The 22,898-nt window shown below is 45.1% G+C and overlaps 2 protein-coding genes across 5 annotated transcripts; one reads left to right on the top strand and one right to left on the bottom strand.

The window, feature by feature from the left end:
- Window positions 1-4,757: 4,757 nt before the first annotated feature.
- On the top strand, window positions 4,758-8,420 carry LOC131356356 (cyclin-L1-like). Of its 4 annotated transcripts, XM_058395302.1 has the most exons (11): window positions 4,758-5,124; window positions 5,729-5,803; window positions 5,917-6,026; window positions 6,114-6,231; window positions 6,314-6,378; window positions 6,569-6,668; window positions 6,780-6,884; window positions 7,050-7,191; window positions 7,274-7,367; window positions 7,976-8,059; window positions 8,141-8,420. In XM_058395302.1, the coding sequence occupies exons 1-11, from the start codon at window positions 4,837-4,839 to the stop codon at window positions 8,418-8,420; spliced, it is 1,461 nt and encodes a 486-aa protein (XP_058251285.1). In that variant the 5' UTR covers window positions 4,758-4,836. The 4 variants fall into 4 exon arrangements, with proteins under 4 accessions (XP_058251285.1, XP_058251284.1, XP_058251283.1 ...); XM_058395301.1 differs by having other exon boundaries at window positions 5,917-6,231; XM_058395300.1 differs by having other exon boundaries at window positions 6,569-6,884.
- Window positions 8,421-9,193: 773 nt separating this feature from the next.
- Window positions 9,194-18,357, bottom strand: klhl6 (kelch-like family member 6). Its single transcript, XM_058395297.1, has 7 exons — window positions 16,194-18,357; window positions 15,726-15,891; window positions 10,726-11,175; window positions 10,336-10,573; window positions 10,052-10,254; window positions 9,750-9,963; window positions 9,194-9,539 (listed from the first exon to the last, which is right to left on the bottom strand). The coding sequence occupies exons 1-7, from the start codon at window positions 16,454-16,456 to the stop codon at window positions 9,241-9,243; spliced, it is 1,833 nt and encodes a 610-aa protein (XP_058251280.1). The 5' UTR covers window positions 16,457-18,357; the 3' UTR covers window positions 9,194-9,240.
- Window positions 18,358-22,898: the final 4,541 nt, after the last annotated feature.

Here is a 22,898-nt window from a genome sequence, read left to right on the forward strand (position 1 = left end):
ACTCCACACTATACACTCACACACTATACACTACACTCCACACTATACACTATACACTATACACTCCACACTATACACTCCACACTATACACTATACACTCCACACTATACACTCCACACTATACACTATACACTCCACACTATACACTCCACACTCCACACTATACACTCCACACTATACACTCCACACTATACACTATACACTCCACACTATACACTCCACACTATACACTCCACACTATACACTATACACTCCACACTATACACTATACACTCCACACTATACACTCCACACTATACACTATACACTCCACACTATACACTCCACACTATACACTCCACACTATACACTATACACTCCACACTATACACTATACACTCCACACTCCACACTATACACTATACACTCCACACTATACACTCCACACTATACACTATACACTCCACACTATACACTATACACTATACACTCCACACTATACACTCCACACTATACACTATACACTATACACTCCACACTATACACTCCACACTATACACTATACACTCCACACTCCACACTATACACTCCACACTATACACTCCACACTATACACTATACACTCCACACTATACACTCCACACTATACACTCCACACTATACACTATACACTCCACACTATACACTCCACACTATACACTCCACACTATACACTATACACTCCACACTATACACTATACACTCCACACTATACACTCCACACTCCACACTATACACTCCACACTATACACTCCACACTATACACTCCACACTATACACTCCACACTATACACTATACACTCCACACTATACACTATACACTATACACTCCACACTATACACTCCACACTCCACACTATACACTCCACACTATACACTATACACTCCACACTATACACTCCACACTATACACTCCACACTATACACTCCACACTCCACACTATACACTCCACACTATACACTATACACTCCACACTATACACTCCACACTATACACTCCACACTATACACTATACACTCCACACTATACACTATACACTCCACACTATACACTCCACACTATACACTATACACTCCACACTATACACTCATTCCACACTATACACTATACACTCCACACTATACACTATACACTCATTCCACACTATACACTCATTCCACACTATACACTCCACACTATACACTATACACTCATTCCACACTATACACTATACACTCCACACTATACACTATACACTCCACACTATACACTCCACACTATACACTCCACACTATACACTCATTCCACACTATACACTGTACACTCCACATTATACACTATACATTATACACTTTACACTCCACACGGCCGCGTTCTAGAGCTAGAACCTAAAGAACCTTGTGTTTGCTGGAACACTGAGCCAAAACCATGTCTGAGACAGATGAAGAGAAATAAACTTCTGATACTGTAAGGATGATTCAATTCTCTCAGCCAGAGAACATGTGAGAGTTTCATAAGGAAGCTGAAGATCAGAGGTCAGAACTCCACCCGTATCACTGACACCTGTCTCACTCTCTCCACTTCCTCTTGGCAGGATCGCCACGTGAAAAACTCATTACATCATCAAACACTCACATTAGCAATCCTCTGTGCATGAGTAAGTGACCGGGATCATGTTCTGTCCATGTACCTGTCTGTCTCTCTTAGCTCATGTTCACTCCATGTACCTGTCTGTCTCTCTCTCTGTCTGTCTGTCTCTCTGAACTCATGTTCACTCCATGTACCTGTCTGTCTCTCTCTCTGTCTGTCTGTCTCTCTGAACTTATGTTCACTCCATGTACCTGTCTGTCTGTCTCTCTGAGATCGTTTTCTCTCCATGTACCTGTCTGTCACTCTATCTGTTTGTCTCTCTCTCTCTGTCTGTCTGTCTCTCTGATCTTATGTTCACTCCATGTACCTGTCTGTCTGTCTCTCTGTCTCTCTGAGCTCATGTTCTCTCCATTTACCTGTCTGTCTCTCTGTCTGTCTGTCTCTCTGATCTCATGTTCACTCCATGTACCTGTCTAACATAACCTCTGCCTTCCTCTGCCTCAGACACGCCCAGCAGAGTCACTCTCACTGCAGACTAACTCCTCCAAAATCAGGGCTTTATTTATTTATTATGAAAAGAAGTTGCCAGAAATTCTATAAAAACTCCAACATGTAAATCAGGGGGTGATTAATTCCGATTGGTGGTTCAGGGGGTGATTAATTCTGATTGGTGGTTCAGGGGGTGATTAATTCTGATTGGAGTCTCCAGTATCAGTGCTGTGTATCAGTGTGTGTGTGTGTGTGTGTGTGTGTGTGTGTGTAAGGAGTCTCCAGTGTCAGTGCTGTGTATCAGTGTGTGTGTGTGTGTGTGTGTGTGTGTAAGGAGTCTCCAGTGTCAGTGCTGTGTATCAGTGTGTGTGTGTGTGTGTAAGGAGTCTCCAGTGTCAGTGCTGTGTATCAGTGTGTGTGTGTGTGTGTGTGTGTGTGTGTGTGTGTGTGTAAGGAGTCTCCAGTGTCAGTGCTGTGTATCAGTGTGTGTGTGTGTGTGTGTGTGTGTGTGTAAGGAGTCTCCAGTGTCAGTGCTGTGTATCAGTGTGTGTGTGTGTGTGTGTGTGTGTGTAAGGAGTCTCCAGTGTCAGTGCTGTGTATCAGTGTGTGTGTGTGTGTGTGTGTGTAAGGAGTCTCCAGTGTCAGTGCTGTGTATCAGTGTGTGTGTGTGTGTGTGTGTGTGTGTGTAAGGAGTCTCCAGTGTCAGTGCTGTGTATCAGTGTGTGTGTGTGTGTGTGTGTGTAAGGAGTCTCCAGTGTCAGTGCTGTGTATCAGTATGTGTGTGTGTGTGTGTGTGTGTGTGTAAGGAGTCTCCAGTGTCAGTGCTGTGTATCAGTGTGTGTGTGTGTGTGTGTGTGTGTGTGTGTAAGGAGTCTCCAGTGTCAGTGCTGTGTATCAGTGTGTGTGTGTGTGTGTGTGTGTGTGTAAGGAGTCTCCAGTGTCAGTGCTGTGTATCAGTATGTGTGTGTGTGTGTGTGTGTGTGTGTAAGGAGTCTCCAGTGTCAGTGCTGTGTATCAGTGTGTGTGTGTGTGTGTGTGTGTGTGTAAGGAGTCTTCAGTGTCAGTGCTGTGTATCAGTATGTGTGTGTGTGTGTGTGTGTGTGTAAGGAGTCTCCAGTGTCAGTGCTGTGTATCAGTATGTGTGTGTGTGTGTGTGTGTAAGGAGTCTCCAGTGTCAGTGCTGTGTATCAGTGTGTGTGTGTGTGTGTGTGTGTGTGTGTAAGGAGTCTCCAGTGTCAGTGCTGTGTATCAGTGTGTGTGTGTGTGTGTGTGTGTAAGGAGTCTCCAGTGTCAGTGCTGTGTATCAGTGTGTGTGTGTGTGTGTGTGTGTGTAAGGAGTCTCCAGTGTCAGTGCTGTGTATCAGTATGTGTGTGTGTGTGTGTGTGTAAGGAGTCTCCAGTGTCAGTGCTGTGTATCAGTATGTGTGTGTGTGTGTGTGTGTGTGTAAGGAGTCTCCAGTGTCAGTGCTGTGTATCAGTATGTGTGTGTGTGTGTGTGTGTGTGTGTGTAAGGAGTCTCCAGTGTCAGTGCTGTGTATCAGTATGTGTGTGTGTGTGTGTGTGTGTGTAAGGAGTCTCCAGTGTCAGTGCTGTGTATCAGTATGTGTGTGTGTGTGTGTGTGTGTGTAAGGAGTCTCCAGTGTCAGTGCTGTGTATCAGTATGTGTGTGTGTGTGTGTGTGTGTGTAAGGAGTCTCCAGTATTAGTGCTGTGTATCAGTGTGTGTGTGTGTGTGTGTGTGTGTGTGTGTAAGGGGTCTTCAGTGTCAGTGCTGTGTATCAGTATGTGTGTGTGTGTGTGTGTGTGTGTGTGTAAGGAGTCTCCAGTGTCAGTGCTGTGTATCAGTATGTGTGTGTGTGTGAGTGTAAGGAGTCTCCAGTGTCAGTGCTGTGTATCAGTATGTGTGTGTGTGTGTGTAAGGAGTCTCCAGTGTCAGTGCTGTGTATCAGTATGTGTGTGTGTGTGTGTGTGTGTAAGGAGTCTCCAGTGTCAGTGCTGTGTATCAGTATGTGTGTGTGTGTGTGTGTGTAAGGAGTCTCCAGTGTCAGTGCTGTGTATCAGTATGTGTGTGTGTGTGTGTGTGTGTGTGTAAGGAGTCTCCAGTGTCAGTGCTGTGTATCAGTATGTGTGTGTGTGTGTGTGTGTGTAAGGAGTCTCCAGTGTCAGTGCTGTGTATCAGTATGTGTGTGTGTGTGTGTGTGTGTGTGTGTAAGGAGTCTCCAGTGTCAGTGCTGTGTATCAGTATGTGTGTGTGTGTGTGTGTGTAAGGAGTCTCCAGTGTCAGTGCTGTGTATCAGTATGTGTGTGTGTGTGTGTGTGTGTGTGTGTGTGTGTGTGTGTGTGTAAGGAGTCTCCAGTGTCAGTGCTGTGTATCAGTGTGTGTGTGTGTGTGTGTGTGTCAGTCAGAGGTGAAGCTGGAGCTTGAAGTTCTTGATGAGTTTACTCTTCTCTACAGGTTCTCAGTAACAGGAACAGCTGAGATTAACAAAACAGATGAATTCTCACATCAGAGGGAACTAGAGCAAGGCGCTCTGTGGTGTTTATTATCATTATTATTATTGTTGTTGTTGTTGTTGTTGTTACATTTCTCAGAAATCCCCCTGAGGCAACGTTGTGTTCTCGCGGTATGTAGCGGGATTTCGAATTTAAACGGAGCTGACGTCATTTCCGCATAGTTGTTACATGATTTCCGGAACCCAAACTTTCCGTTAAGAGAGAGTTTAGTAGTCGGCTTTATTTTTCTAGACTGTATTTATAAAATGTTTTCGGGTGTGTTATCCCCGAGTGTACCGGCTCCGGGTCCGGGTCAGGGTCAGGGTCCGGGTCCGGCTCCGGGTCCGGCTCCGGGCGGCACCGCGGGGATTGTGATCGGAGACGCGCTTTATTCAGGAGTCCTGTTGGCTATAGACAGCTCTCTGGTGCCGGAGGAGAAGCGCTCAGAGACTCCGTCCATGCGGGACGGGCTGCAGCTCCACACCGAGACCGAGCTGAGGATCCTGGGCTGTGAGCTGATCCAGTCCGCGGGGATCCTCCTCAGACTCCCTCAGGTCACAGCTTTACTCTGATTCACACCGTTAACACTGACCGGTCCTCAGCTAACACACTGCTAACACTGACCGGTCCTCAGCTAACACACTGCTAACACTGACCGGTCCTCAGCTAACACACTGCTAACACTGACCGGTCCTCAGCTAACACACTGCTAACACTGACCGGTCCTCAGCTAACACACTGCTAACACTGACCGGTCCTCAGCTAACACACTGCTAACACTGACCGGTCCTCAGCTAACACACTGCTAACACTGACCGGTCCTCAGCTAACACACTGCTAACACTGACCGGTCCTCAGCTAACACACTGCTAACACTGACCGGTCCTCAGCTAACACACTGCTAACACTGACCGGTCCTCAGCTAACACACTGCTAACACTGACCGGTCCTCAGCTAACACACTGCTAACACTGACCGGTCCTCAGCTAACACACTGCTAACACTGACCGGTCCTCAGCTAACACACTGCTAACACTGACCGGTCCTCAGCTAACACACAGCTAGTTGTTGTTTTGTTTTTGTGTGCCGTTCGGTTTCAGATAAAGCCCCTCCCAGCCTCAGATTCCAATCAGACCTGCTTTCTTCTTCCTACTCCAGGTTGCCATGGCGACAGGACAGGTCCTCTACCAGCGGTTCTTTTACTCCAAATCTTTCATCAAACACAGCTTTGAGGTAAGCTAGAGAGCCTGCAGTGACATCATAACTCTAACTCACTCTGCTAATGACCCTGAAATGAATGAGTGTGTGTGTGTGGGTGCGTGTGTGTGTGTGTGTGTGTGTGTCAGATCGTGGCCATGGCATGTCTGAATCTGGCGTCTAAGATCGAGGAGTGTCCTAGGAGAGTGCGTGACGTCATCAACGTGTTCCATCACCTGAAGCAGGGAGCAGGGAAGAGGTATCTTCATCATCATCATCATCATCACGCTCTGCTCAGCTGTAGTGTCACTGAGAACACTGAGGGCCTTGTGTGTGTGTGTGTCAGGAGTGCTCCACTGTTACTGGATCAGAATTACATCAACACCAAGAACCAGGTGATTAAAGGTGAGCGGCGCGTGTTGAAGGAGCTGGGCTTCTGCGTCCACGTCAAACACCCGCACAAGGTAACACCACACAACCACCGGCTACTCACTGCCCGAGCTTCAGTCCTGCTCCAGGTCCTGATGTGTGTGTGTGTGTGTGTAGATGATCGTGATGTACCTGCAGGTGCTGGAGTGTGAGAAGAACCAGATCCTGGTGCAGACGGCCTGGTGGGTGGAGTTATGTGTAATTACACCTTTATTAACACCACACTGAGGCTGTTACTGCTTTATTAAGACACTGTGTTTATTAAGACGATACACTAATATCAGCTGGGTATGTGTCTAATGTGGTTCCATCACTCTGGTCCACTCTACACCATGTTCAGGAGTGTGTGTGTGTGTGTGTGTTGTTTTACAGGAACTACATGAACGATGCGCTCAGGACTGATGTGTTTGTGAGGTTTGAGCCAGAGACCATCGCCTGTGCCTGTATCTACCTGGCTGCTTGTGCTCTACAGGTGAACACACACACCACTACTTCCTGTTTACAAACCCCACCTCCTCTGATACATGTCTCATCACTCAGTAGAGACGCAACTAATTTAAGCGACGTGTGTGTGTGTGGTCAGATTCCTCTCCCCACCAGGCCACACTGGTTTCTCCTGTTCGGAGCGTCAGAGTCAGAGATCAGAGAAATCTGCATCTGTACGCTGAAGCTGTACTCCAGGAGTAAGGTGTGTTAATAACCAACTCTCCACATGTTCACTAGTGAAACACACACACACACACTTCACCGTCCAGGAGACACACACACTTTATTAATAACAGCTGCACAGTGAGAGATCCTGTTCCTCCTGAATGACTGTGTGTGTGTGTGTGTGTGTGTGTGTGTGTGTCAGCCGGACATTGCTCAGTTGGAGAAGGAGTTGGAGAAGAAGAAGATGAGTCTGGAGGAGGAGAAGCTGAAGGGAAAGGGTGTGAACTATAGCATCACTCCAGCTCTCAGCCACATCACTGCCTTCTCTCCTGCTTCTAAACCTGGTGTGTGTGTGTGTTTATTTGTATAGCACCACATGTTTGTCTGTGTGTGTGTGTTTGGTAATAATAATTTTTCTTTGCTCAGGTTCGCCCAGAGAGGTGAAGACCGAAGAAAACAGTAAACAAGTGCGAGAGGAGAAAGAGGAGCGAGCCCTGAGCTCCAAAAGCCCCATTTCCAGGTGTGTGTGTGTGTTGTATATTGTGATGGGGTATGTGTGTGTGTGTGTGTGTGTGCAAGGTCTAGATGGTAATGGAGTGTTTGTGTGTGTTGTGTAGATTGTGTGTGTGTGTAGATGGTGTGTGTGTTGTGTAGTTAGTGATGTGTGTGTTGTGTAGATGGTGATGGTGTGTGTGTTGTGTAGATGGTGATGGTGTGTGTGTTGTGTAGACAGTGATGGTGTGTGTGTGTTGTGTAGACAGTGATGGTGTGGGTGTATTGTGTAGATGGTGTGTGTGTTGTATAGACAGTGATGGTGTGTGTGTTGTGTAGACAGTGATGGTGTGGGTGTATTGTGTAGATGGTGTGTGTGTTGTATAGACAGTGATGGTGTGTGTGTTGTGTAGACAGTGATGGTGTGGGTGTATTGTGTAGATGGTGTGTGTGTTGTATAGACAGTGATGGTGTGTGTGTGTGTGTTGTGTAGACAGTGATGGTGTGGGTGTATTGTGTAGATGGTGTGTGTGTTGTATAGACAGTGATGGTGTGTGTGTGTGGGCGTATTGTGTAGATGGTGTGTGTGTTGTGTAGACAGTGATGGGGTGTGTGTGTGTGTTTTGTTTCTCACAGTGTGAAAAAGGAGGAGAGTGGAGTCCTGCAGAATGGTCACTCTGCCTCCAGGAGGCGCTCCAGATCCCCCTCTCCTCACAGACGGTGAGTCTGTTACCATGGAGACACGGTGAGAGTGGGTGTGGTTATCGCTCGTTAACGTGTGACGTGTTATTCCTTCCTCAGTCGGAGTCGCTCGGGAACATACAGCTCCTCCGGCAGCCACAGCCCTTCGCCACGGCAACACAGGAGCCAGAGGTCCCCGCAAGCTAGGAGTGATAAGAGTCTCCACAGAGACCGACGGAGACGCTCCCACAGCGACTCGCGAGGCCATTACCGTGACGACGGGAAACGCAAACAGGAGTGCTGGGAGAGGAGAGAGCGGGAGCGGTCACGTGATCGCGGACGGTCATACGATTACGGGCGTGAACGCGAGAGCAGGACACGTTCTCGCCACCGCAGATGAACGTCCTGTCTCACACCGACTCTGCGGCCAGAGAGGATTCTGATTGGCTACGACTGTGAACCAGTAAGAATGTAGAGGAGGCGGAGTTTAGAACAGAACACGAGATTCGATCGGCTAAAATTTACCGATTGAATGTCACCATGACAAACTGGGAGCTAACACTAGTGCATGCTAACATGGCAACAGCTGCTGCGCATGCTAGTTTTTACAGCCTGCAGCACATTAGCTAGCTATTTCTCTGCCTTATAGCATTACTGGCTATCATTTAGCTAGGTGCTTAACTTATAGCTAGCTAGCGTAATGAACAGAGCTGGGAAACAAACCCTGAACAAACACACAGTGAGTTCTGCTAGTCATGTAACAGATACGTAACTACGCCTCTGGTGCATTCTCATTGGTTGTTGCATGTAGCCAATCAAAATCCTTTCAGCCTTGACACACGGTATCTGGTGGGCGGAGCTCCATATTTTGCTTTGGGACCATTACACAGCTGTGTCCTGTCTAACGGCATGATGGGATATCAGGAGGCGGGGCTTATTCACTACTGAGCTTCACATTGAAGAGCTGAAATATCTGTGCTTTTTTATGTCAGACTTGAATAATGCAGGTATGTGTATCAGGGGAAACGTGTGTGTGTGTGTGTGCCACATGTGCATGTGTGACAAACACAGCTGGATTTCTGTGCTCTGTTCTACACACTGCCTGACTTTTACATGAGTTTGTATCTTTCTACTCTTTTTCTTAATAAACATTTCTGTGAGCCTCAGAGCTGGGCAGTGTTTTGGGTTTTGGTCAGTTCAGTGTAAACGTGGTGATGATGTCACTCGGTGTGTGTGGGTGCGATCCTGCGGATGTGTGTGTAGGACTTCCTGAGCGTCACACTGCCGTGGTGAGAGACGCCGCGCGGCAGCACACACTCCTCCGTCAGCGTCCTCTTGTCCGGGTCCCAGCAGAGCACCGTGGCGATGACACTATTCTTGTCGTCCCTCCCTCCAGTGATGAAGAGTTTATTACAGCATGCTGAGAGACCACAACTCGCTCTCTCACCGCCCAGCTGAGTGACCAACGTCCACACGTCCGTGTCTGGACTGTAGCTGAACAATGCCTTCATCGCCCCGCCTACACACACACACACACACACAGACAGTGAGTCAGAGAGAAATAGACAGGTATGGGGCGGAGACAGACTGGGACAGAAGCAAGGAGAGAGAGAGAACTAGAAAGGGGTGAGAGACAGACAGATGGGTAATGAGGAAAAAAGAGACGTGCTAGGGAGAAGGAGAAAGAAGAATATAAGAGAAGAGATGTTTGGAGAGGAGGGTCCGTTACCCACGATGTAGATGGAGTCCCTGAAGGTGACGGCGTTGGTGCATTTAGCGTCAATGGGCATCGGGCTTTTTTGCGTCCATTTATTCATAGCTGCTTCAAAACACTGCAGGCTGTTGGTGGCCAGTTTTCCGTTTGGTCCACCACCAATGACGTAGATGCAGTTGCCGTAACTGGCGGCGGAAAACGAGCTGACGGCGATGAGCAGAGGAGCGGCCTGAGGGACGAGAAGAAGCACGCTGACCTCTAAATGACTGTGTCTGTAACGGTACTGGATCATCACTCAGTGAAAACAGAGAGCTCACCTCTGCCCAGCTGTTGTGAAAGGGGTCATACGCCTCCACACTGCTGAGTCTCTGAACACCGTCGAATCCCCCCATCACATACACCTTCCCCCCTGCCACGGCCATCTTATGTCTCCAGCGCCCTGTGCTCAGGTACTCCACCTGGATCCACTTATTCAGTGAAGCGTTGTACTTCCACACGTCGTGCTGTGTCTCTTTACCACCTGACACACACACACTGTGTTACTTTCATAAACACCCAGTGGGTATTATTGGAGCACATCACTTCCTTTCTGTTCTCTCACCTGAGAGGTACACTTCATTTCGGAAGGTGACGCAGGCAAACTCCACCCACTTCCTAGCTTCGCTCTCTGACTCGGTGTCAGTCCCGGGCAGTTTGGCCACCTCCAGTCGACTCCGCCGCAGGGGGTCCAGACACGTCACCTCCGAAACAAACTTCTCATCTTTAGTGCAGCCCCCGATGATCACAAACACCTCTGACTGGTACTGATGAAGGCGGGGCTTAGTGCGCTCTGAAATCACCTGTACACACACACCTCAGACTTACAATGATGGAGTTGACCTGAGCATGCTACACAATCACCAGGATACATTCACATGGCTCCAACCCACATGCTGTAATGACACCTTTAAAGATACTTATGTGTGTGTGCGTGTGCGTATATAAACACCACCTCACTCCCGGACAGGTGATAAGCTCGAGCCTCCTGTAGAAGTGGGAAAACCTCAGTGCACGAGCGGATCATGGCGTCGCTCTCCACCTTCTCCAGGAAGTAGCAGGGTTCTAGCAGCGGTAGTCTCACGTGAGCGAGAACCCGGGCCAGGGAGGGCAGGCGCTCGGTGTGACACGCCTTCACCCAGCGCATGGCCGCCTCATACACACACTCCTCGTCGCTCACAGCCAGCTCGTCTCTATGCAGCAGCTCCATCAGCACGTCCAACGGCAGCTCCAGAACCTCATCATGCTTCACCACATGCCCAAAGTTCTGCACAATGTACTCTTGCACACGTGCTTTCAGCTCCACCAGGGAGTGTGTGTCAGCCAGGCGCAGAATCCCAACACAGTTCTCCGGGTGCAGGGAACTGGCCAGGAAACGAGCACACGCCTCCATCACCCTGGGGAACTACACCAGAGCAGATTTCAGTTCATATTTAATAGAGTGTGTACACACACACACACTACAATAATCACACACTCTATAGTAATCACACACACACTGTAATAATCACACACACTATAGTAATCACACACACTCTGTAATAATAACACACACTGTAATAATCACACACACTATAATAATCACACACACTAATAATCACACACTAATAATCACACACTATAATAATCACACACACTGTAATAATCACACACTATAATACACACTCTATAATAATCACACACACTGTAATAATCACACACTATAATACACACTCTATAATAATCACACACACTGTAATAATCACACACACTAATAATCACACACTAATAATCACACACTATAATAATCACACACACTGTAATAATCACACACTATAATAATCACACTCACACTATAATAATCACACACTATAATAATCACACTCACACTATAATGATCACACACACTCTGTAATAATCACACACTATAATAATCACACACTCTATAATAATCACACACTATAATAATCACACACTAATAATCACACACACTATAACAATCACACACTCTCTATAATAATCACACACTCTATAATAATCACACACACTAATAATCACACACACTATAATAATCACACACACTGTAATAATCACACACTATAATAATCACACACTATAATAATCACACACACTATAACAATCACACACTATAATAATCTCACACTATAATAATCACACTCACACTATAATAATCACACACACTGTAATAATCACACACACTCTATAATAATCACACACTCTATAATAATCACACACTCTATAATAATCACACACTCTGTAATAATCACACACTCTATAATAATCACACACTCTATAATAATCACACACTATAATAATCACACACACTAATAATCACACACACACTATAATAATCACACACACTCTGTAATAATCACACACTCTATAATAATCACACACTCTATAATAATCACACACTATAATAATCACACACTCTATAATAATCACACACTCTGTAATAATCACACACTCTATAATAATCACACACTATAATAATCACACACACTCTATAATAATCACACACTCTATAATAATCACACACACGATAACAATCACACAATCTCTATAGTAATCACACACACTATAATAATCACACACTCTATAATAATCACACACTATAATAATCACACACACTAATAATCACACACACACTATAATAATCACACACTCTATAATAATCACACACACTAATAATCACACACACTCTATAATAATCACACACACTGTAATAATCACACACTATAATAATCACACACTATAATAATCACACACACTATAACAATCACACACTCTATAATAATCACACACACTAATAATCACACACACACTATAATAATCACACACACTATAATAATCACACACTCTATAATAATCACACACACACTATAATAATCACACACACTCTGTAATAATCACACACTATAATAATCACACACTATAATAATCACACACTAATAATCACACACACACTATAATAATCACACACACTATAACAATCACACACTCTCTATAATAATCACACACACTATAATAATCACACACTATAATAATCACACACACTATAATAATCACACTATAATAATCACACACACTATAATAATCACACACACTATAATAATCACACACTCTCTATAATAATCACACACTCTATAATAATCACACACTATAATAATCACACACTCTCTATAATAATCACACACACTATAATAATCACACACTCTATAATAATCACACACTCTATAATAATCACACACTCTATAATAATCATACACACACTATAATAATCACACACTATAATAATCACACACTCTATAATAATCACACACACTGTAATAATCACACTATAATAATCACACACTATAATAATCACACACTCTATAACAATCACACTCACTATAATAATCACACACACTCTATAATAATCACACACTCTATAATAATCACACTCACTATAATAATCACACACACTCTATAATAATCACACATTCTATAATAATCACACACACTATAATAATCACACACTCTCTATAATAATCACACACACTCTATAATAATCACACACTCTATAATAATCACACACTCTCTATAATAATCACACACTCTATAATAATCACACACTCTCTATAATAATCACACACACTATAATAATCACACACTATAATAATCACACACTCTATAACAATCACACTCACACTATAATAATCACACACACTATAATAATCACACACTCTCTATAATAATCACACACTCTCTATAATAATCACACACACTATAATAATCACACACTCTATAATAATCACACACTCTCTATAATAATCACACACTCTATAATAATCACACACTCTATAACAATCACACACTCTCTATAACAATCACACACTCTCTATAATAATCACACACTCTCTATAATAATCACACTCTCTATAATAATCACACTCACACTATAATAATCACACACTCTATAATAATCACACACTCTCTATAATAATCACACACTCTCTATAATAATCACACACTCTCTATAATAATCAGACACACTATAATAATCACACACTCTCTATAATAATCACACACTCTCTATAATAATCACACTCTCTATAATAATCACACACTCTCTATAATAATCACACACTCTATAATAATCACACACTCTATAATAATCACACACTCTCTATAATAATCACACACTATAATAATCACACACACTATAACAATCACACACTCTGTAATAATCACACACTCTATAATAATCACACTCTCTATAATAATCACACACTCTCTATAATAATCACACACTCTCTACAATAATCACACACTCTCTACAATAATCACACACTCTCTATAATAATCAGACACACTATAATAATCACACACTCTCTATAATAATCACACACACTATAATAATCACACACTCTGTAATAATCACACACTCTATAATAATCACACACTCTCTATAATAATCACACACACTATAATAATCACACATACTATAATAATCACACACTCTCTATAATAATCACACACTCTATAATAATCACACACTCTCTTTAATAATCACACACTCTCTACAATAATCACACACTCTATAATAATCACACACTCTCTATAATAATCACACACACTCTATAATAATCACACACTCTATAATAATCACACTCTCTTTAATAATCACACACTCTCTACAATAATCACACACTCTCTATAATAATCACACACTCTCTATAATAATCACACACACTATAATAATCACACACTCTCTATAATAATCACACACTCTCTATAATAATCACACACAGACTCTATAATAATCACACACTCTCTATAATAATCACACACTCTCTATAATAATCACACACACTATAATAATCACACACTCTCTATAATAATCACACACAGACTCTATAATAATCACACACTCTGTATAATAATCACACACTCTCTATAATAATCACACACTCTGTATAATAATCACACACTCTCTATAATAATCACACACAGACTCTATAATAATCACACACTCTCTATAATAATCACACACTCTCTATAATAATCACACACACTATAATAATCACACACTCTCTATAATAATCACACACTCTATAATAATCACACACTCTATAATAATCACACACTCTCTATAATAATCACACACTATAATAATCACACATACTATAATAATCACACACTCTCTCTAATAATCACACACACTATAATAATCACACACTCTCTATAATAATCACACACACTATAATAATCACACACACTATAATAATCACACACTCTCTATAATAATCACACACACTATAATAATCACACACTCTCTATAATAATCACACACACTACAATAATCACACACTCTCTATAATAATCACACACTCTATAATAATCACACACTCTCTATAATAATCACACACTCTCTACAATAATCACACACTCTCTATAATAATCACACACTCTCTATAATAATCACACACACTATAATAATCACACACTCTCTATAATAATCACACACTCTATAATAATCACACACTCTCTATAATAATCACACACTCTCTATAATAATCACACACTCTCTATAATAATCACACTCTCTATAATAATCACACACTCTCTACAATAATCACACACTCTCTATAATAATCACACACTCTATAATAATCACACATACTATAATAATCACACACTCTCTATAATAATCACACACTCTCTATAATAATCACACACTCTATAATAATCACACACTCTCTATAATAATCACACACTCTATAATAATCACACACTCTCTACAATAATCACACACTCTCTATAATAATCACACACTCTATAATAATCACACATACTATAATAATCACACACTCTCTATAATAATCACACACTCTCTATAATAATCACACACTCTATAATAATCACACACACTCTCTATAATAATCACACACACTCTCTATAATAATCACACACCTGGAAGAGACTGGCTGCCTCCAGAGTTTTCTGGACGTTGTCTTTGCTAATGTGTACTTTGCTAGTGTATGTGTAGTCCAGCAGCATCCTCATGTCCTCTGCATCGATTCCCTGAATGTTCACACACTGTTCATGTTTCTCTCGCAGGTCTGTGCAGAACATCGCTCTGAAAATCACAACACACATCCAGAACATCCCATCTTTCACTGATTCATTCATATCTCTTAGACTGATCTCTTCATCTGTAAATAAGCACATTCACATGTCTAGTGGAAGCAATAGCAGAAGCACTCGGGGTCAGGACTGCTTGTTGAGATACAACAAAAGATAGAGCTCAACATTTGTGTTCACTGTGTGTTCAAGATTAGAATAAAGTGCTGTTCATCTCATTAGAAGTGTTGTTTCTGTCTACACTGGTCCATGATCTTCTGAATGACTCACTGGTCATCGAGGCATACAGCGACTCACCTGAAGTAGAGGCTAGCGGCAGCGAGGACGGCTCTGTGGCAGGAGAACTTCTCATCCTGGACGCTGAGGATGACGTCGGTGAGGCAGTCGTCCAGACGCAGGCCCTGGAGCTCAGAGTGGATCTGTTCAGAGAGACTCGAGTCGTTAAAGATCACACTCTCATCATCCAGCCTCTCCTGAAGAGAGATGTTCAACAGTCCAGCAGCTCCAGAACTTTCCGTCTGTGCAGGAGAGTCTGAACTTTTCTCCACAGAGTCACTCATTGTTTCTTCAGCCGGTGCTGAGAGCAGCACTAATTAGTGTGCATTACAGCGTGTTATGAGCGCTGATGTTTTCAGCTCCTGCTCTGCTTCCTGTTCTCAGTTTAGAGATCAGGTGCAAAAACAGGAAGTTTTGAAACTTCTCAAATCTAACACAAACCACACACACACAGAGACAAACACACACGTGTTCTTCATTCTCAGACGTCTTATGGGAAGTTCCCTTAAAACAGTTGCTGTTTATGCAACATGTCTGTACAAATAACGGTTAAATCCTGAAACATGGTTTCCATGCTTAGCAGATTAGCATGTGATTTTAGCATCATGGCTGTAGTTTTAAAATCCGCCTGAAGGTGTCAAATTAGTCTGCATAGAATTGAAGCTTTAGTATGCCTCTACATAACAATCACCCCAGTTACATCTTTAGATATTCAGCCTCATTATTAATACAAGGAGCTATAAATATGCATGAATATGGACATTTGGACACGTCCCCACCTGCTCCGGCAATCCCTTTCATTAGCTTAAACTAACTCACATTAGACACAGGGATTTCTATATCAGAACTGCCCCTGCTGTCAGAACAGCTTCCGGCATTACCATGACAACCAGGTTTCAGCTGAGTTAAGCTAGCTTGATCCGCTAGTCCAGCTGGTTACAACGTAGTTGGCCTCTAAAAATGATTATAATTATCAATTAATCACATATGTTAAATAAACAATTCAACATCACCTTTATCTTTAATCTTCATTGTTCTGCACTCTGATTGGTGGATCAGGAGGTGATTAATTCTGATTGGTGGATCAGGAGGTGATTAATTCTGATTGGTGGATCAGTTGATTTCATTCTGATTGGTGGATCAGGAGGTGATTAATTCTGATTGGTGGATCAGTTGATTTCATTCTGATTGGTGGATCAGGGGGTGATTAATTCTGTTTGGTGGATCAGGTGGTGATTAATTCTGATTGGTGGATCAGGAGGTGATTAATTCTGATTGGTGGATCAGGGGGCGATTAATTCTGATTGGTGGATCAGGGGGTGATTAATTCTGATTGGTGGATCAGGGGGCGATTAATTCTGATTGGTGGATCAGTTGATTAATTCTGATTGGTGGATCAGGAGGTGATTAATTCTGATTGGTGGATCAGGGGGCGATTAATTCTGATTGGTGGATCAGGAGGTGATTAATTCTGATTGGTGGATCAGGGGGCGATTAATTCTGATTGGTGGATCAGGAGGTGATTAATTCTGATTGGTGGATCAGGTGGTGATTAATTCTGATTGGTGGATCAGTTGATTAATTCTGATTGGTGGATCAGGTGGTGATTAATTCTGATTGGTGGATCAGTTGATTTCATTCTGATTGGTGGATCAGGGGGTGATTAATTCTGATTGGTGGATCAGGTGGTGATTCATTCTGATTGGTGGATCAGGGGGCGATTAATTCTGATTGGTGGATAAGGTGATTAATTCTCTCTATCAGTAGCTTTGACTGGAGTGCAACTTTATATTAATGACCTCGCTCTGATACCTTATCATTTCCATAGGAACAGCTCCTTCACAGGGACATGTACAGCACACACACTCCACTGTGTGGATGTGAGGAAGGAGTCTCCAGTGTCAGTGCTGTGTAACTGTCAGAGGTGAAGCTGGAGCTTTTCCCTCATCTTCAAGACAGGGGGCGGAGCTTATCAAACTGTCTCTGTGACACACACCTTCATGTAGGAAACAGGTGATACACATCTGTTTTCACACAGGTGTGCGTGTGTGTTCATTCAGCAATAAGGCAATACATTAAAAAAAATATCACAGCATCAGCTTCTGACTCCACCTCCAGATGTATGATGATGTCATCTGTACTGAAGATCTCTTTCTGTTACTATAACAACACCAACACAACTCAGTTCTACTGCTCAGTGAAAACACTGCAACACACACACACACACTACCCACCCACACACACACACACACATTCAACCTAACCAGAAACACCCCCCCACACACACATTCAACCTGACCAGAAACACCCCCCCACACACACACATTCAACCTGACCAGAAACACCCCCCCACACACACACATTCAACCTGACCAGAAACACCCCCCCACACACACATTCAACCTGACCAGAAACACCCCCCCACCCACACACACTCAACCTGACCAGAAACACCCCCCCACACACACACACACTCAACCTGACCAGAAACACCCCCCCCCCACACACACATTCAACCTGACCAGAAACACCCCCCCCACACACACACATTCAACCTGACCAGAAACACCCCCCCACACACACATTCAACCTGACCAGAAACACCCCCCCACCCACACACACTCAACCTGACCAGAAACACCCCCCCACACACACACTCTCCCCGACCAGGAACACCCCCCCCCACACGCACACACTCAACCTGACCAGAAACACCCCCCCCCACACACACACATTCAACCTGACCAGAAACACCCCCCCACACACACTCAACCTGACCAGAAACACCCCCCCACACATTCAACCTGACCAGAAACACCCCCCACACACACACACACACATTCAACCTGACCAGAAACACCCCCCACACACACATTTAACCTGACCAGAAACACCCCCCCCCACACACACACATCCAACCTGACCAGAAACACACCCCCACACACACATTCAACCTGACCAGAAACACCCCCCCACACACACACACTCAACCTGACCAGAAACACCCCCCCACACACACTCAACCTGACCAGAAACACCCCCCCACACACACATTCAACCTGACCAGAAACACCCCCCCACACACACACACATTCAACCTGACCAGAAACACCCCCCCACACACTCAACCTGACCAGAAACACCCCCACACATTCAACCTGACCAGAAACACCCCCCCCACACACATTCAACCTGACCAGAAACACCCCCCCCCACACACATTCAACCTGACCAGAAACACCCCCCCCCACACACACACACACATTCAACCTGACCAGGAACACCCCCCCACACACACTTTCAACCTGACCAGAAACACCCCCCCCACACACACACATTCAACCTGACCAGAAACACACCCCCACACACACATTCAACCTGACCAGAAACACACACCCCCCCACACACACATTCAACCTGACCAGAAACACCCCCCCACACACACATTCAACCTGACCAGAAACATCCCCCCACACACACATTCAACCTGACCAGAAACACCCCCACACACACTCAACCTGACCAGAAACACCCCCCACACACACATTCAACCTGACCAGAAACACCCCCCACACACACATTCAACCTGACCAGAAACACCCCCCACACACACATTCAACCTGACCAGAAACACCCCCACACACACACATTCAACCTGACCAGAAACACCCCCACACACACACACACATTCAACCTGACCAGAAACACCCCCCCACACACTCAACCTGACCAGAAACACCCCCCACACACACATTCAACCTGACCAGAAACACCCCCACACACACACACATTCAACCTGACCAGAAACACCCCCCACACACACACACATTCAACCTGACCAGAAACACCCCCACACACACACATTCAACCTGACCAGAAACACCCCCCACACACACACATTCAACCTGACCAGAAACACCCCCACACACACACATTCAACCTGACCAGAAACACCCCCACACATTCAACCTGACCAGAAACACCCCCACACACACACACATTCAACCTGACCAGAAACACCCCCCACACACACATTCAACCTGACCAGAAACACCCCCACCTCAACCTGACCAGAAACACACACACACATTCAACCTGACCAGAAACACCCCCACACACATTCAACCTGACCAGAAACCCCCCCCACACACACATTCAACCTGACCAGAAACACCCCCCACACACACACATTCAACCTGACCAGAAACACCCCCCACACACATTCAACCTGACCAGAAACACCCCACACACACATTCAACCTGACCAGAAACACCCCCACACACATTCAACCTGACCAGAAACACCCCCCCCACACACACACACATTCAACCTGACCAGGAACACCCCACACACACACACATTCAACCTGACCAGAAACACCCCCCCACACACACACATTCAACCTGACCAGAAACACCCCCCCACACACACTCAACCTGACCAGAAACACCCCCCCACACATTCAACCTGACCAGAAACACACACACACACACATTCAACCTGACCAGAAACACCCCCCACACACACATTCAACCTGACCAGAAACCCCCACACACACATTCAACCTGACCAGAAACCCCCCCCCACACACACATTCAACCTGACCAGAAACCCCCCCCCACACACACATTCAACCTGACCAGAAACACCCCCACACATTCAACCTGACCAGAAACACCCCCCCACACACACACATTCAACCTGACCAGAAACACCCCCCACACACACATTCAACCTGACCAGAAACACCCCCCCCACACACACATTCAAACCTGACCAGAAACACCCCCCCACACACACACATTCAACCTGACCAGAAACACCCCCCCCACACACACATTCAACCTGACCAGAAACACCCCCCCCACACACACACTCAACCTGACCAGAAACACCCCCCACACACACATTCAACCTGACCAGAAACACCCCCACACACACACATTCAACCTGACCAGAAACACCCCCACACACACATTCAACCTGACCAGAAACACCCCCACACACACACATTCAACCTGACCAGAAACACCCCCCCACACACACATTCAACCTGACCAGAAACACCCCCCCACACACACATTCAACCTGACCAGAAACACCACCCCCACACACACATTCAACCTGACCAGAAACACCCCCCACACACACATTCAACCTGACCAGAAACACCCCCCACACACACACATTCAACCTGACCAGAAACACCCCCACACACATTCAACCTGACCAGAAACACCCCCCACACACACATTCAACCTGACCAGAAACACCCCCACACACATTCAACCTGACCAGAAACACCCCCACACACACATTCAACCTGACCTCAGAAACACCCCCACACACACATTCAACCTGACCAGAAACACCCCCACACACATTCAACCTGACCAGAAACACCCCCCACACACATTCAACCTGACCAGAAACACCCCCCCACACACATTCAACCTGACCAGAAACACCCCCACACACATTCAACCTGACCAGAAACCCCCCCCCCCACACACATTCAACCTGACCAGAAACACCCCCCACACACACATTCAACCTGACCAGAAACACCCCCACACACACACATTCAACCTGACCAGAAACCCCCCCACACACACATTCAACCTGACCAGAAACACCCACACACACATTCAACCTGACCAGAAACACCCCCACACACACACATTCAACCTGACCAGAAACACCCCCCCACACACATTCAACCTGACCAGAAACACCCCCCACACACACATTCAACCTGACCAGAAACACCCCCACACACACATTCAACCTGACCAGAAACACCCCCCACACACACACATTCAACCTGGACCAGAAACACCCCCCACACACATTCAACCTGACCAGAAACACCCCCCACACACATTCAACCTGACCAGAAACACCCCCACACACACATTCAACCTGACCAGAAACACCCCCCACACACACACATTCAACCTGACCAGAAACACCCCCACACACACATTCAACCTGACCAGAAACACCCCCCACACACACATTCAACCTGACCAGAAACCCCCCCACACACACATTCAACCTGACCAGAAACACCCCCACACACATTCAACCTGACCAGAAAAACCCCCACACACACATTCAACCTGACCAGAAACACCCCCCACACACATTCAACCTGACCAGAAACACCCCCCCCCACACACATTCAACCTGACCAGAAACACCCCCACACACATTCAACCTGACCAGAAACACCCCCCCACACACACATTCAACCCCACCCCCCACACACACATTCAACCTGACCAGAAACACCCCCCACACACACTCAACCTGACCAGAAACACCCCCACACACACATTCAACCTGACCAGAAACACCCCCACACACACACTCAACCTGACCAGAAACACCCCCCCACACACACATTCAACCTGACCAGAAACACCCCCACACACACATTCAACCTGACCAGAAACACCCCCCACACACACATTCAACCTGACCAGAAACACCCCCCCACACACACACATTCAACCTGACCAGAAACACCCCCACACACACATTCAACCTGACCAGAAACACCCCCACACACACACACATTCAACCTGACCAGAAACACCCCCACACACACACACATTCAACCTGACCAGAAACACCCCCCCACACACACACATTCAACCTGACCAGAAACACCCCCACACACACACACATTCAACCTGACCAGAAACACCCCCCACACATTC

Source organism: Hemibagrus wyckioides, linkage group LG07, assembly GCF_019097595.1.
Source record: "Hemibagrus wyckioides isolate EC202008001 linkage group LG07, SWU_Hwy_1.0, whole genome shotgun sequence".
Taxonomy (NCBI): Eukaryota; Metazoa; Chordata; class Actinopteri; order Siluriformes; family Bagridae; genus Hemibagrus; species Hemibagrus wyckioides.